The sequence below is a fragment of the Capricornis sumatraensis genome, chromosome 23 (assembly GCF_032405125.1).
Source record: "Capricornis sumatraensis isolate serow.1 chromosome 23, serow.2, whole genome shotgun sequence".
Taxonomy (NCBI): domain Eukaryota; kingdom Metazoa; phylum Chordata; class Mammalia; order Artiodactyla; family Bovidae; genus Capricornis; species Capricornis sumatraensis.
Genome location: NC_091091.1, coordinates 50,842,957 through 50,858,674, shown reverse-complemented (window position 1 = coordinate 50,858,674; position 15,718 = coordinate 50,842,957). Strand labels below are relative to the sequence as shown.

At 66.7% G+C, this 15,718-nt stretch overlaps 1 protein-coding gene across 1 annotated transcript; it reads right to left on the bottom strand.

Moving 5' to 3' along the window:
- Positions 1-708: 708 nt before the first annotated feature.
- Positions 709-14,858, bottom strand: DPYSL4 (dihydropyrimidinase like 4). The gene is made up of 14 exons (XM_068961479.1): positions 14,820-14,858; positions 11,310-11,398; positions 10,581-10,765; positions 8,533-8,697; positions 6,895-6,956; positions 6,658-6,738; positions 5,330-5,398; positions 4,869-4,989; positions 3,977-4,133; positions 3,627-3,768; positions 2,840-3,010; positions 2,364-2,543; positions 1,395-1,560; positions 709-800 (listed from the first exon to the last, which is right to left on the bottom strand). The coding sequence occupies exons 1-14, from the start codon at positions 14,856-14,858 to the stop codon at positions 709-711; spliced, it is 1,719 nt and encodes a 572-aa protein (XP_068817580.1).
- Between the last annotated feature and the right edge of the window lie 860 nt (positions 14,859-15,718).

Genomic DNA, 15,718 nt, shown 5'->3' with positions numbered 1-15,718 from the left:
GGACCAGGTGCTGCAGGGTGTTCTCGAGGGTGCCACACACAAGCCCCTGGGGGATGGCATAGGGGCAGAGAAGTCGGGGCTCTCCACACGCCAGGGGCTTCCAGTTCAGATGCCTTTAATCAACGCGGTTCCACGGGACTGGGGCCGCTGGGCTGCGGGTGGCATGCAGGTTCCTGACTACAGTGCCCTCGGCACACAGGATGGCTTCTCTAATCAACTACTGGGAACACACGTCGTAGGAGAAGGAAGCACTCAGCTCCGAGCCCCTGGGGCCCCTGGAGGAGGAAGGGCTCTACGGACGGCGTGGGGGTCTGGTCCCTGGGAAGTCTGAGAAGTACAGCTGTCTGCACGGCATCCCTGCGGGCCCCTGAAGTAACAGCAGCTAGGGCGGGGCTGGGACGGCAGCCGAGTTGGGCACGAGGGCACCATGCCCTCCGCCTTCCGTCCTGGGCGTCTCCAGAGGTCCCCGTCTTCCGAGGCCCCCGGGTTTGGGGCTCCTGAGCTGCCCCCGCCAGCATGCCCAGCCCCTCTGCCCGCCCTGGCAGTGAGACCTCACCCATTCAGCCTTTCCCGCGGGGGCTCCCTGTAACGGGCCGTGGGAATCCAAGGGGAGAGGTGCTGGGGAGGGGAAGGGAAGGCCAAGCACCTTTCAGAGTGGGTTCAAGGAAGGAAGGGAACAAGAAGGGGGCCGGCCGCCCGCGGCAGCACCTAGGACAGCGACGTGATGTGGGAGCGGCCGCCAGGGGGCGCCATGATCTTCTGGGCCGTGCGCCGCGCGATGTGGTCGTCGGCCTGCGAGCCTGCGGGAGGGCGGGGTGGAGGCCGCGCTGGGGGACGGGCAGACTCAACGCCACACCCCAGGGGCCAGGGCTGCAGACCCCACGCTCCCCGACCCGGCGGCTCCCCCGGGCAGGTGCGTCCCCACCGAGGCCTCAGACAGCAGGCTGGTGAGGCCAGGTGTGTCTGCGGCCGGAGCCTGCAGGTCAAGGCTGGCTGTCCAGCAAGCCTGTGCAGAGGGGCACAGGCCAGGCCATCCCCAGCGTCCCTCCTCTGGGCCTCGCCCTGCACGGGCCCTGGGATGAGGGCTGGCCCCAGCCTTCAGGACGAGGCTGGATCCCGGAGGCCGGCAGGGACTGGACATCAGGGGCTGGGTCGGCCCCCAGTGGGGCAGGGAGGCCTAGCTCTGTCTCTAGGGAGAGCCTGGCTCAGCGCCTCCCTGCAAATCCACACCCCAGACCCTGAAAGCAGAGGCTAGAGCTGGCAGCTACAGGTGAACCCCTGAGGCCCCCAGCGCCGTTCCTTGTGCACCTCACATGAGATGCCAGGGCTGGGAGCTGGACACGGCCCTCGGGGCCCAGGTGCCAAGGAGACCCAGCAGCCCAGGCCCCACTCACCAGACAGGCTGAACCCCGACTGGTGCAGGTTGCGGAAGGGGGGCACAGAGATCTTCCCGGGGCAGGACGCGCGGGCCTGGGCCCCGGTCCCCGGCTTGGTGGGCGCCATCACCTCGTGGACCAGCCCGTCATAGAGGCCTCGGGGCACGCCGTGGATCTCCGCCAGCTGGGGGCCGAAGGGCTGGGTGTGAGGGACACTGAGCCAGCCCCAGGCTCGAGGGCAGGGCCCCCCACCCCCGGTGTCCACCCGTGTGTGTGGACACACACCGCCCTCCCCCGAGGCAGGCGGCATGCCCAGGGCAGGTCTGGGGGAGCGGGGGTGCGGGCAGCCTGAGACACGAGTGCTGGCGGGTCAGGGTGGCCTCCACTCCCGCCCTGGGGAGGAGCCAGTGCCAGTCCCAGCCCTGCCCGGGGGCTGTCCCTCCAAATACAAGTTCAGACGATGTCATCCTAGACAAGTAGGAACGGAGCTGCGGTAAAGCCAACCCGTGTGTGTAGTGACCACGCATGCGTGTGCAGCTGGGCCTGTGTGCACATGTGTGCACGCGTGAACCACTTGCAGTTGTGTGCAGGGCCTGGACAAACACCTGCACGCCTATCGGACGCAGCGGGCCACTGGCCAAGCTCCAGTGAGGGATGAGGGCTCACGGACGCTGTCTGAGCGTCCCGCTCTCCTTCCTGAATTCACTGAAGGGCAGGTCTGCTCCAGGGAAATGCTGGGCGACCTCTGCTAGGCTTGGTGGCCATGCCCCCAGGGGCGGCCACTCGGGGTTTCCTTGCCCTCACGCCCACACTCTCTGCAGTGACGTGGGCGGCCTGGTCATGAACGCGGGTGAGGACCCGCCCGGACCGGTGAGGCCACCATGCCTTTCCAACAGCAGGGCGGCCAGGGGCAGGCTGACTGCGAGGCCTGAGAGCCCCTCCCGCCCACCCGCCCGGCTCAGGCCCGCCCGCCCGGCTCAGGCTCACCCGGTTCCGGGCCTTTATCCTCTTGTAGACGAAGTCAGGGAAGGCCTTGCGCGGGATGAAGCGGCCGGTCCCGGGGGTGACGCACAGGGCCCCGTCCTCCAGCACAACCCGGCCCTGACTGATGACCACGCTGGGGGCTCCTCGGCACTCCACGCCCTCAAAGATGTTGTACTCCACGTTCTGGGGGGACAGCGGCCCTCTGAGCCCTCGGGAGGCCTTAGCACTGCTCAGAGTCTCCAGGGCCAAGGCCCCGGCGGGAAGCGTCCACTCAGCCTGGGTTCGGGTTTCGGGGGGGCAGCTGTGTCTGCACCCCTGGCTTCTTGGGCATGTCTCCCAAGGGCACAGAGTGGGTGAGCTCTCCCCACAGACAGGGTCCCCAGCCCCCGCCAGCCCTGCCCATCCCAGGATGTCCAGGATGGCCGCAGGGACCCCCCCAGACCCTGAGCTGGCCCCCATGTGGGACCGGCTTCTCTCACCAGGCTGTGGCTCTTGGCAGAGATGATTCTCGTGGCCCGGGGGTTCCATATGACCAGGTCGGCGTCAGAGCCCACGGCCACCCGCCCCTTCCTCGGGTAAAAGTTGAAGATTTTGGCCGCGTTCGTACTGGTCACCGCAACGAACTCATTCTCGTCCATCTGCCCCGAGGCCTGAGAAGCCAGAAGGCAGGGTCAGGGGCGCCCCTCCCCTGCAACAGGCGGGGTCTGGTCTCCGGGCTCCCGTGTGGACACGGCTGCCCTCCAGGCTGGCAGCGTGCCTCGGTCAGGCCTGCAGGTCTGGCCCTCCCCGGGCACTGAGCCCGTCTCCACGCTCGCTTTGTGGGCAAGTGAATGCTGATGTTTCCACAATGACATCTGTCCCCAGAGGACGTGACTGGCCCCGGGCGGTGGCCAGGAGCCTGGGGTCAGGGCCTCGGCCCAGGGGGAGGGCTCAGGGCCAGGGCTGGGGGCGCGGGGGCGGAGGCCCTAGGTGAGACAGACATCTGGGGGAACCTCAGTCCTACTGGGGAGACGCTGTGGTGTCGGGACCCCCTGTGCCCAAGGCCAGTGTATCAGGACCAGGGCGGGGCCTGACGACATGGAGTCTCCTCTGGGGGACCAGGGCAGAATGTCTGCGGACCCCAGGGTGACCGGGCTCGGGGGGACAGCCTGCAGCCTGCCCGCCCCAAGCTCTGCTCCACGCGGAGACTTTGCTCATCCAGGGGCCTCCCTTTGTGGTCCCGCCAGCTCCTCCATGGGGGACCCCGCGGCCCTTCGTCTCACCCACCACACACTTCTCCCAGACCACGGCCATGCGCTCCTCCACGCCGTTGGTGCCCTCGGGGATGAGAGTGAAGTTGTCCCTGCCGACGGCCTTCTGGGCGGTGGTGAAGGTGCAGTGGGCGCTGCCAGTCACCTGGAGGTCCCCGCTGCGGAGAGCCGGGGTCACAGGGGCCCAGGGGGCTGTCCTCCCCGAGCACCCCTACCCCACGCCTGGCCACGGGGCGGAGTGCGCCTCCAGGGTGGGGCCAGGAGGTGGGCGCGGGCTCCCTGGATGGGGGTCCCGAGACTCCTGCCTGGACGGCAGGGTGGGGAAGAGCCCCGCAGCGGGGGGCCGCAGGACCAGGGGCTCCCTACCTGGACAGCAGGGCGGCGAGGTGGTCCGCGGTGCTGGGGTCCGGGCTGATGGGGGGCGACGTGACGAAGGCGGCAGCCTTGGCCCAGTTCTTGCTCCAGCAGTGCGAGCCGTCCGCGCCCAGGCCGGCGGTGATGGGCTCCCCGAACACCACCACCCCTGTGGCGAGGCGTGAGCGGCACCGCGGCCGCGGGACCTGCCCCCCCGACGCCAAGGGCTGGGCCAGGCCTCCCACCGCGCTGCCCCTCAATTTTCTGACTATGAGGAATGCCCCCTACCCGGGGCTCCTGGCCCGCCCGGGCCTCCTACGCTCCTCCTGCCGCTCTGCCCCTGCCTCACCCCGCCGGGGCACAGACACACCAGCCGCCCCGCCCGCCACGGACCTGCCTCCTGCGTGGCCTGGCCCCGGACCCACGCCCGCCCCCACCCGGGAGGTGTCCAGGGAGCGGCAGCTCGGCCCGGGGGCCAGCTGGGCGAGGCTCTTCACGTGACCCGAAGGTGCAGGCTTACACACCACACCACACACACACACACACACACACACACACACACACACCCACACCCACACACCCACACCATACACACAGACACACATCACGTAAGCACACACACACACCCCACACACTCAGAGACACACACAGTATGGCTCTGACACGCACTTCTATGCAAACAGGGCCCTTAGCCCCACATGTGATTCAAGGCCCCTTGTCAGGCCCCACTGCTGTCTGGACACTAGGGAGGCTCAGGCTGCCCCCACAGGCCACATGCGCACCCCTCACACGAGAAGCCCCCTGAGGAGGCCGGCAGGCTTACTGAAGTCCCCATGGGGCCGCCCTGTGCCACTCCAGGGGGCTGTGGACCCCCGAGCCCCTCCCCGCCCCAGCCAGCACCCACCTCGCCGCTTGGCCCGGGCGATCACGTCGGCCGCGGCCTTGCTCATGACCTTGGTGACGTACAGGGGACAGCTGGCCTGCCTGGCGATGGTGACGGCACGGTACACGGCCTCGGCCTCTACCTGCAGACAGGCTGCTCAGGCTGCGCGAGGCTGGGGCTCCTGACCGCAGTGAGCCCGTGATGCCCCGGGCCACCCATGATGCCCAGCCCAGAGGGGTACCCAGGGGCCAGGACCCCAGCCTGGGGCTCCAGCCCCGAATCTGTGCTGGCCCGCGCCACGCCGGAGCAGACCACCTACCCTCTGAGGCTCGCGTGCAGGCCTCAGCGCGGCCCACAGGCAGGGAGCCGGGAGCCCTGACTTGCCCCGAGGCGAGGACAGTGGGGTCACAGTCCTGCCCAGATGGGGGCCCAGCCTACCCCCGATGAAGGCCCATTGGGGCACCCCACAGGCTCACACCTACCTCCTCGGGGTGGCTGAGCACGTGGCCCTCGGGGCCGGTGATACCGAGTTCCAGCAGCCGCTTCTGCTCCTGAACACACAGCTTGTTTCAGCCTGGGAGCAGTGCAGGGCCCTGAGGGCCTTGCGGGGTGGGTCCACGGCCCAGAACGCCTGATCCTGAGACCCCAGAATCACCTACCTCCCGGCCCCACCCTGGAGGCACACTCCGCCCCGTGGCCAGGCGTGGGGTGGGGGTGCTCGGGGAGGACAGGCCCCCTGGGCCCCTGTGACCCCGGCTTTCCGCAGCGGGGACCTCGAGGGGGAGTAGAGGGGTTGCACTCTGAAGGGGGTGACTCCAGCTCCCCGAATTACGGATGCAGGAGCCCCAGGGCTGCGGAGGGCTGGATGCGCCCAGGGTCTCAGGCCTCCTCAGTGAGAAGGACAAGGCCCCCCGGCCCCCCTACTGCTCCTTCCCCGGTGGGTGTGTGCAAGGGGTGTGCAGGCACGGGGGCATTCACGGCTGGGGGGTGCACGCATGGGGCGGGCTTGGGGGCTCTGCACAGCCAGGGGTGGGCCGCCTCAGGCTGGTTCACCCCCAGGTATGAGCACAGCACCGCTGGTGTGGAGGAACTCGGGGTGGAGAACGGGGGGGAGGAGGGGACCGGAACAAGCCCCTCCCCCAGCACACACCTCCCACCCTCCTCCTGGCCCAGAGCCCACCCCCTGCCCGGAACCCCACACGCCCCTCCTGAGTGTCCCCGCCTCTGGTGAGCTTGGGAGCCGGAGAGGCCAGTGGGTCCCAGGAAGCTTCTCTGCGGGTCTGGAACATCAGGGCGGGGGCTGTGTGTGACCCGCCCCCCCAGACTCCCAGGTGGCCAGGAAGCTCCCCTGTGCCCCCTTCCACTGCCCGGCCCCTGTGGGCACTGAGGCTGGTGGGCAAACAGTGGGGGCAGAGGCCTGGGCTTGAGGGGAAGGTGGGGCGTGGGCAGAAGGGCCAGGGCCTCCCCAGGCAGCAGCCTCGACAGAGGACCAGGCCAGGGACTCCGCAGGTGCGCCCGTGGGCAGAAGGGACAGCGCTATAGGGCCCAGTCTTGGGCCAGAGAGCACGCGAACCCGCCTCTGCGCCCCCTCCCACCCCAGGAAGCAACACCTCGGCTTTGGAGAATTAAAGGTCAGACGTGTGAGGATGAGGGGAAGCCCGCTGTGGCCAAGAGCCCGCAGGCTCCCAGCGCCCTCCTGCCTGCCAAGAGCCCTGGGCTAGCTGTCACCCGGGCCAGGTTACAGGCCCCGCCCCCGGGGTCTATGGCTCTGCGCTCGCAAGGCCAGTCAGGGTCACCCCACCAGCCCCACCTCGTCCACGATGTCCCCGTTCTCCGCGTGCACTTGGGCCACGGCCCCCAGGTCGCGGATGACACTGAAGATCTCATACATCTGGGGAGACGCAGGCGGACCACGTGGGGCTGAGGCCACGCCCCCCAGCGCCCGCGGAGCCTGCCCCACCCCCTGCAGCACCACGTGGGGCAGAAGCCCCGCCCCCAGCGCCCGCGGAGCCTGCCTGCCCACCCCGACCCTGGCTCCGGGCTCTACCTGGCCGTCTGTGCACTGGTGCTTGTCCTTGTACGCCATGAAGACCAGGAAGGAGTTCACACCTGGGGGGACGCAGGAGAGGTCGGATGCCAGGAACCTCCCTGGCACTTGGGGTGCCAGGTGAGGGTGGCCTCTCCCAAGGGCCTCACCAGCTGGCCTGGCGGACCTTGGGCATCAGCCCCACATACTCCAGACCAGCCTAGACTGGGGCGGAGACATCCAAGCCCATCCAGCTCCTCGAATCTGAGGTCAGGAACCAACTGTTCCCTAGCAGCAAAGCAGGTGAGAACCCACACACCCTTCACTAATGCACCCCAAACCCACTATCACTACCCTCCAACAGCCCTAATACCCCACCGCATCCATCACTCACCCCCACGGCCCCTAACACCCCACCACGCCATCACTAATCCCCACTGCCCATAACACCCGGCCCTATCCATCACTCACCTCCACGGCCCCTAACAACCCACCCCATCACTAACCCCCCACGGCCCCTAACAGCCCACCTGCACCCCATCACTCACCCCCCACTGCCCCTAACACCCCTCCACCTAACCCCCCACTGCCCCTAACACCCCTCCACCCCATCACTAACCCCCACTGCCCCTAACACCCCCCACCCCGTCACTAACCCCCACTGCCCCTAACACCCCCCACCCCGTCACTAACCCCCACTGCCCCTAACACCCCCCACCCCGTCACTAACCCCCACTGCCCCTAACACCCCCCACCCCGTCACTAACCCTCACTAGCGGCCCCCCATCACTGCCCCTGCCCGGCAGCTCAGGGGTGGGGTGATGGCTGCAGGTTCTGGGTCTGCACCTCTGTGCTGAGCCGCCAGGCTGCAGGCCCCCAGGCCAGGTCGGGAAGGACCCAGGAGGCAGAGCTGCTCCCTGGCTGAGGCCCCCGCCTGCCCCCGGGTGAGGGCTCCTACGTGCCAAAGGTCATGGGCCTGATGTCCATCACTCTGGAGGGAAGCTCCCTGCCTGCATCAGGTGTGCAGTGGAGCAGCTGCACCGCTTCCCAGGCTGGGAGACCAGTAGCCTCCCGGCCTGGCCCGGACTCTGACACCTGCACCCCCGTCCCAGGTCCCATCCCTGCCGGCCCCTCTGACCCGACCCTTCCACTCCCGGCTGTGAGCTGAGACCACACTCAACGCTGATCACCAGAGGTCAGTTACAATGTCCACCTGACTTTCCTGCAAATCCACTGTAAACTTTGATGTGGTCTTAGCTTCAAGACTTTTGATTTAAAAGAACATTTAAGCCTGTTTATAAACCATCCTGTTTCTGCTGAGGCAGCAGTAGAGGACAGTGGGCTTTAAGGCACCTCCTTCTAGAGGGTCTTCAGGGCTAAGAAGGCTTATCGTGCTTTTCCTTCCTCCAGGCCCAAGACACAAGGGGACCGTGCTGACAGCTGTGACCCTGTGTCCGCTTGTGAAGAGTCAGCCCCGGGATGCGGCCCGCAGGTGCGGGCACAGCTTGACCTCCCGGCCCAGCAGACCTTCGAACAGCTCTTGTCCAACTTACCCCCCGCCCGGCCACCTGCGCTGGAGTCGGACAGATGCAGCGTCCACCCGACCCCAGAAGCGCAGGCCCCGCAGCCGCCCTTCCGCCCGGCCGGCCTGCTGCTCACCCTTGTCCCTGACCAGGGCCTCCAGCTCCTCCCTGGTGCTCTCGTGCCAGCGGGGCACGTCCACGTGCAGGGAGTAGTCACAGCAGGCCCCGCCGTCCGCTCGCTCCCGCCACTGCTCGTAGGCCGCCAGCAGGCTCACCCCCGCCTCGGGGAGCACGTGATCCACTGCGGGGACAGCGTGCTCAGCTGAGCCCCCCACTCTGGCCGCCGGAACCGCGTGCGTCTCCAAGGGACAGTGGCTTCACGCTCCCAGGAGACCAGGAGGCGTGTTTGAGAAAAGCAGAGGAGAGACCTCGAGCCTTATGTGGGGCTGGGGCTGCTGGGAACTGCCCACCCGTCCTGCCCCTTGTCCCCAGCCTCTCCCTGAGCAGAGAGGAGGACCTCGCTCCCCAGCAGACGCCCCCTGAAGAGCCTGGCCCGAGTGAGGTGCGCCTGGCGGGCAGGGTGGGGTGGGGGTGCTGTCCACAGTGCTGAACCTGTGAGCCTGCCCACAGCGGCGAGTGGGGCTGGCTTCCCTCGCGCCTCCCCGACCACGCACACCGTGGAGGGTCCCCTCTCACCCTGGAGAACCAGGGCAAGCACAGGGACACTGCACTGTCCCCCTGGCCCCGCCAGCAGCCCCGCGGCCACGGCCCACACCCCACGCACAATCTCTGCCAGGCGCGGGGAAAGAGCTGGGAGGGGCAGCCGGTGGGAAGGCATGCCCACCCGGGGTTTACAGGTAGACGTCGTGCCTCCCTGCACACCCCTCATGAGGGTTCCGTCGCACACCCAGGACGCCGTCCTGCAGGCGCTTAAGGCTGCAGCCCCGCGGAGGCCAGCCCATGCCTGCAGCGCCTCCATTCTCACAGCCTGTCGGACGCCTCAGCACCAGCAGGAGATGCAGCCAGGAGGGCATCCCACTCGGCTCGGGCCCCCTGTGGCCAGCAGGACCAAGGGCCTGAAACGAGCACTCCCTCGTCAGACCCGGGGGCGGCCCACTGCTGGGTTTGGCCACTTTGTAGCTCACTAAGCCACACCGGGCTGGGGCCTGTGAAGTTGGCCCGAGTACCCGGCGCAGCCCTTCCCGGGAGGCAGTGGCAGCACCTGCCGTGTGCTCACGTGCAGCCTGGCAACCAAGGTGCCCCTCTCACTCCACCCTCCCACCCCCTGCCTCCAGCCAGACTGTGCAGGGAAGCATGACGTTTAACCATGAGCTGCCTGAGGTCACCGCCAGGCCGCGGTGCAGCCGGGGTTGGACCAGGTCCAGCCCAAGCAGAGGCGCCTGCCCTCGGTGCTGTGGAGCTGATGGGTGTCAGGGAAGGAGAGGGGCTAAACGCTGGCTTCCTGTCTGGGCTCCTGAACTGACCACAAGCAAGTTAACGGTGGGAAGTGAACCCCTCACAAGCTGTGAACTGGGCCTCTCTGCCACGCACGGAGCTGAGGCACATCAGAACGCTGCTTGCGCCCGTATGGGGCCTCTGGGGGTTGTTGATCGGATAACAGTATTTTTGCCATCCTTTCTGTAAAACACTGCCTCCACCATCTTTAGCTCTTCTGGACACAAGTTTCTGCAAACCAAGCCTCAGAGAGAGTGAGGTTCAGGAGCAAATGTGTCTGACATTTCAGGCAATGCAACCCCTGAACTTGTCCAAGGCACTTGGGTTTTCCAAACCAGGACCTTGGCCAGCTGCTGGCTTCCCAGGAAATAATCAGCTATGGGCACATTCCCGTGGAAACCCCAGGAGCGCTCAGCGCTGGCCGAAGCGGCCCACTCAGGCTGAGGAGCGGGGCCGGGCACAGCCACTCAGCACCTCTCAGAGTGAGTGCAACAGAGAGGAGCTGCGGCCGGCTCATGTTGAGGTTTGACAGAAAACAGCAAAATTCTGTAAAGCAATTATCCTTCAAAAAATAAGTAAGTAAATTACATTTTTTTAAAAAAAGAGAGAGAGAGAAAGAGAAACAGCCTGAGAAAACTCCACCAGGGAAAGCGCTTGCTGTGATACGCAAACCCGCCAGAGGCCCAGAGGTGGGACAGACCACCCCCCGCCCCCACGGACGACACTCACATATCATGGTTGTGCCCCCCGCCAGGGCGGCCTTGGTCCCCTGGCAGAAGTCGTCGGCCGGGGTCATGCCCAGGACGGGCATCAGCAGCCGTGTGTGGACGTCGACTCCACCTGGCAGGACCAGCAGGCCATGGGCATCAATAGTTCTGATGCCCCCAGGGACAATGAGGTTTTCTCCAATTTGCCTGAAAGCAACAGAGATCTGTTGGTTAGGAAGACGCCTGAGCGAATGTGAATGGGGCCCCTGGCAAGGCTACGGAGCTGGGACGCCTGCCCTTGGGCTCCCGTCCTGGAAGCGAAGGGCGATACAGCCAAGGCCTAACTGGACCTGCCCCTGACGCTGCTGGGGAACAAGCCAGCCCCAGGGGCTCCGAACAGCCAGCACGGAGGACCCCACCCTGAGCTGGTCACTGAGGTGTCCATGCGCGGCCTTGCTGACCAGAGGCTGGAGCTGCCTCACAGACATGAGCAGAGAAACGAAAAGGTGTGGTCAATAAGCATTTATTAAGCACCTACTGTGAGCCCACAGGTACTGAAGCTGTGATAACAGAGAAATGGGAAGCCTCGTCCTGCTCTCCAAGGCCTCGCTGAAGGCACAAGAGGGGCTGGAGCTTCCGGGGAATGAGGTTGTGGGAGAGAAAGAAACACGCGGATCTCACCCAGAAGCAAGCTTCCGGGCAGCGTGTGAGCAAGGTGTACACAGGTGACCGCGAAGAGGCAGAAACTCACTTTATCAGGCCATCCTCCACATACAGGTCAGCGTGAAAGGACTGGTCATCATTCACGATCTTCCCCCCTCTGATCAGGAGGCGGTCACTCTGTCCGAAACAAACACATAAACGGGGGCAAGCTTGCTCCAAAGCGAGTGACCCAGCGGTACACTGAGCACCAGCTTCCCTCTGAAGTCACGATGGAACACGTGTCTGTATGTGTCCTTTGGACACAGTCTGTGCGTGTGAGACCAGCACAGAGCCTGCAGGGTGGCCACCCCACCCCGTGGCAGTGGCCCTCGGAGGCGGCTGCCCACAGTCCCTGCACGTGACCCACACCCACAGTCAGGCGGTCTGGTCTCACCGAAGACATGAGGCAAACGGCCAGCCAGCTTCCCATGTCACCATGGCCAAGCCATCGCGTAGCCGCGCATTTGACCACGGGCACGCCGGCACGTGCATTGCCCAATTTCTAAAGCCCATGCCGAGGGGGAGGCGGGCCACGTCTCGCTTGGCCCTGTGGGCCTGGAAGGCCGGCCCTCCCTGTCCACCCGCAGAGGCGGCTCCAGCTGAGAGCCGGGCCAAGCTCCTTTCAGAATCTCTGCGGCCTGTGACGGTGCCGGGAGGCGGGGGTTAGAGCAGGCCTCGGCAGGCAGGGCCTTCCCGTGGGAGGGCCGCATCCCAGTGAGTGGAGACAGATGTCACACACGCAGCCGTCACAGGCGGTGACACTCGTAAGCACACAGAGGGACCTGTCAGGCTGCTGCAGGAACCGAGAAGGGCCGCTTTGAGGAGCTGATATGGCCGTGACTCAGGCCCAAGGCCAGCGAGCAGCCTGCAAAAAGGCCTGGGGCAGAGAAGAGCCTGGCTGATACAGGATGGGGGGTGGCAGGCTAGGGTGGGACGTGCTGGGCCTGGGGGGTCAGCGGGCCACCACTGGCGCCTCAAGCTGTGTCTAAGTGCCTACAGAGAGATCACAGTGGCCTGGGTAGAAAGTGGTCCTCATGTTCAAGGACAGACACAGGTCATGGTTGCAGTGGTGTCCGTGTGTCTGGATGAGATGCGGGGGGCCCCTGGCTGGGATTATGGGGTGGGTGAGAGAGGGACTCCAGAGAGGCTGAGAGTCAGGGGGCAGGAGCTGATGGCATGGTGGCTGTGGGGTGCAGGCCAGGAAGACACTGGGGTGCTCGCGGCTCTGGTCGCCCCAAGGAGGTGAACAGGGTCAGGAAGTGCGGCTGTTAGGGGCATCCCACGGCACGGAGCTGGGCCGCGATCGGTCCACTTCTGACGGTTGGGACGGAGGGGAGATGGAGGGCTGGTCACGGGCTGTGGAGGGTGCGGGGTGACGGCCAGGCCTCAGTGGAGCAAAATGGCGAGAAACACAGAAAGGAAGGCAGTGGCTGAGAGCAGGATGACGAGTGAGGACCCAGCCCTGCAGCACCTGCCCCCACGAACTTGAGCCTCACACTCCCTGGAGCTCGGGCAGCCGGAACCACAGCTCTTTCACGGGGGTCTGGCCCCGGCCCGGGGCTCCTGGGTGCCCACCCAGAGGCCAGGCTGGGACTCTAGCTGGGAGCTCTGGTTCTAAATCCAGCGTCAGCCTGAAGCCAGGACGGAAGTGTGCAGGGCACTTAGCAGCTCTCTCAGGCTGCTGAGGGGATAAATAATTCACGGCTTATGAGCCAGAGCGCATCACTCTATTCTTATCAACCTCTAACAGTTTGGGATGAATTCTCAGATTTCTATTGACTCAAAGTAGAACCTCCGCCCCACAGTCTACAGAAGGGTGGCTGACAAGCCACAGGCCAGACGTGATCCCCAGCTGTACAGTCTGCCCAGCCCTATGCATCTCATGTTGGCTGAAAGACATCATAAGAGGACTATATTGAGACTCATAAAAATTATATGAAATTCACATTTCAACGCCCATAGCTCAGCTTTACTGGAACTGCCGCACCCGTTCCTCCCCGAGTCACCTAGATGGCTCTCCTGCTGGACTGGGGAGCATCACCAGAAACAGTGAGGGCCTCACAGCGGAGAATACCTACTGGGTGCCCCGCCGCCAGCTCTGGTCTACCCCGTGGACCGGCCCCAGCTGCCAGGGCCTCTCCCCGCTGGGTCCTCAGGGGCTCACTGCCCAGCCCCCTGGGCCCCAGGCCTGGCCCTGACCGGTCACATTGCAAGGACCCACCTCGCCCAGCTCCCGAGCCAGCGGCAGAGCCTGGCTACCTCCTCCTGCAGGGTCCCCACTCCACTCACACACGCCCACGCAGAGGAAGGGGAAGGCTTTGGGCAGGAAGACGGTGGTCTGAGCCCCCACTCAACCCCCAGTTTTCAGACTTGGGCACCTTCCCAGGTTTGGAGCCAAGAGGGGAATGCAGCAGCCCTCAGGACCGGGCTGACAGTCTCCTGCCCTGGCCATCTGGCCTCTGACCCTCCCAGAGGCGGCGCCACCCTCCGCACCCTGTCCAGCCCCGGTGGGCTTCCTGCATCAGGTCAGAATCTGGGCCAGTCCTGAGGCAGGACCCCCTCCTTCCTCCCTGAGTGTCTCAGGATGTGAACTGGCAACCCCACCGCGCCCTCCCCTGAAGCCAAGCGCAGAGCTGGGGCTCAATCCACAGGCTCCCAGGGGCAGGCTGCCCCCGGGCCCCCAGGCACTTCCCTCCCTCTCGCCCTCCCCCTCTCCCTCCCGCCCTCCCCCTCTCCCTCCCGCCCTCCCCCTCTCCCTCCCTGCGCTGGGCTCCCGGCTGCCTGGAGGGGCGGCTTTGTTTCCTGGCAGCCCTGGGTGGACAGTCGGACTTCCCCAACCTGGGGCGTGTGGTGTTAGAGGGTCTTCTCCAGGGAGCCGAGCTGCCTGGGTGCTCGCTCAGTGACGAGGGAGCATTCTCCCTACTACCACCCGGGGCCGGGGGCCTCCAAACTCCAGCTCCAAGGAGGGCTCCAGGCGGCCAGGGGCTCCGGGGGCTCCCGGGGCTGGGGCTGAGCGCCGGCCTCAGCTGCTTTGTCTGGGACAAAGAGCTCCCGGTGCGGCGGGGGCGGCACAGGGGGCGGCCGAGGGGCGGGTTGCGCGGGAATGGCATCTCTGCACCCGAGGCCGGCGGCTGGACCAGCCTTGTCAACAAAGGGCCGCGCTGCCCGCCAACTCCGAGCGGAGCTTCGAGAGAGGCCCCGCGGGGTTGCGGGGGGGAGGCGCATCTGCGCTTTAGGAAGCGGGTCTCCCCGCCCCCACCCATCCCCAGGCCCGAGCCCTCCCCGGGCGCAGAGGGGGTCTCAGGGGAGCCGGCTCCCTGAGGGTGTCCAGCGCGGTGCTCGAGGGCCCCCCGGCTGCGCGGGAAGGAGCTGGGCAGGAGGTGGCAGCGCCGGGACAGGGCGCAAGGTGAGGCGGGGGCGGGGGCGGGGGGGCTCGGACGCCGAGGGAAGGGGACCCGGCGCGGGGCCCGGAAGGTCGTCCCGGGGCCCGGAGGCCAGGCCCCGCCCGGAGCAGGGGCGGGAGGCGCCGGGCTGGCCGGGAGCGGGCCGCGGGGCTCACCGTGATCCGGGGGGTGCTCTTCTTGCCCTGGAAGGACATTCTGCTTCTCCCGCCGGCGCCGCCGTCTCCGCTGGCTCGGGCGGGGCGGGGCGGGCCTGGGGGTCCCCGGCGGGGGATGCACCAGCTAGGCCTCGCGGGGGAGCCCGCGGAGCCGGGGTGTGTACGCGGGGGCGGCGGGCGTCCAAGTGCGAGCGCGCCGGGCCGCGCAGCTTGGTTGCCGGCCCCGCCCCCGGCCCCGCCCCCGGCCCGCAGCTGCTCCCGGGTTCTCAAGCCCCGCCCCGCCCCGGCTCCGAGAGGCTGCCGCCGACTCCGGCTAGGCCCGCGCTGAGGCCGCTGACCAGCCCCGGCGGAGGCGGCGGGCGAACTCTTGCAGGCGGAGTGGGGTGGGGGTGGAAAGACGGTTGCCACCGGTCCTGGCCAGTGTGTGGGCAAAGTTCCCCGCCACGCCGCCGCCCGGGGTGGACAGGGAGAGGGGTCCGGTAATGAGCTGCCAGGCCCCGCCTCGCCCCTGGCCAGCCCCCTGATGACCCAGGGCGCCCAGGGCCGCGGGGACCGCGTCTAGTCCCAAGTCCAGGCTGAGGATCTCAGGGAGCTGGACTCCGTCCTGAAAGATGTTTCGGGCCAGAGCTTGGCTCCTTCGAGGATTTGCCAGGGCAGGGCTGGGAGCGCCAGACCCAGCGGCCGGACAGTGAGGACACCTCCCTGTGAGACTGTCCAGGGCCAGCCCCGCGAGACTTGAGGACAGGAGGGGGGCTGCAGGGACACAGAGGGGACAGAAAGAGACCAGGAGACACAGAGAAAGAGCTGTGCGAACCCAGGACAAGCAGAGCAGGGGAGCCCCAACCTCGGGGGTGCGGGCTGGGGAGGGGGCGGAGGATGGGGAGGTCCAGGCTTAGCTC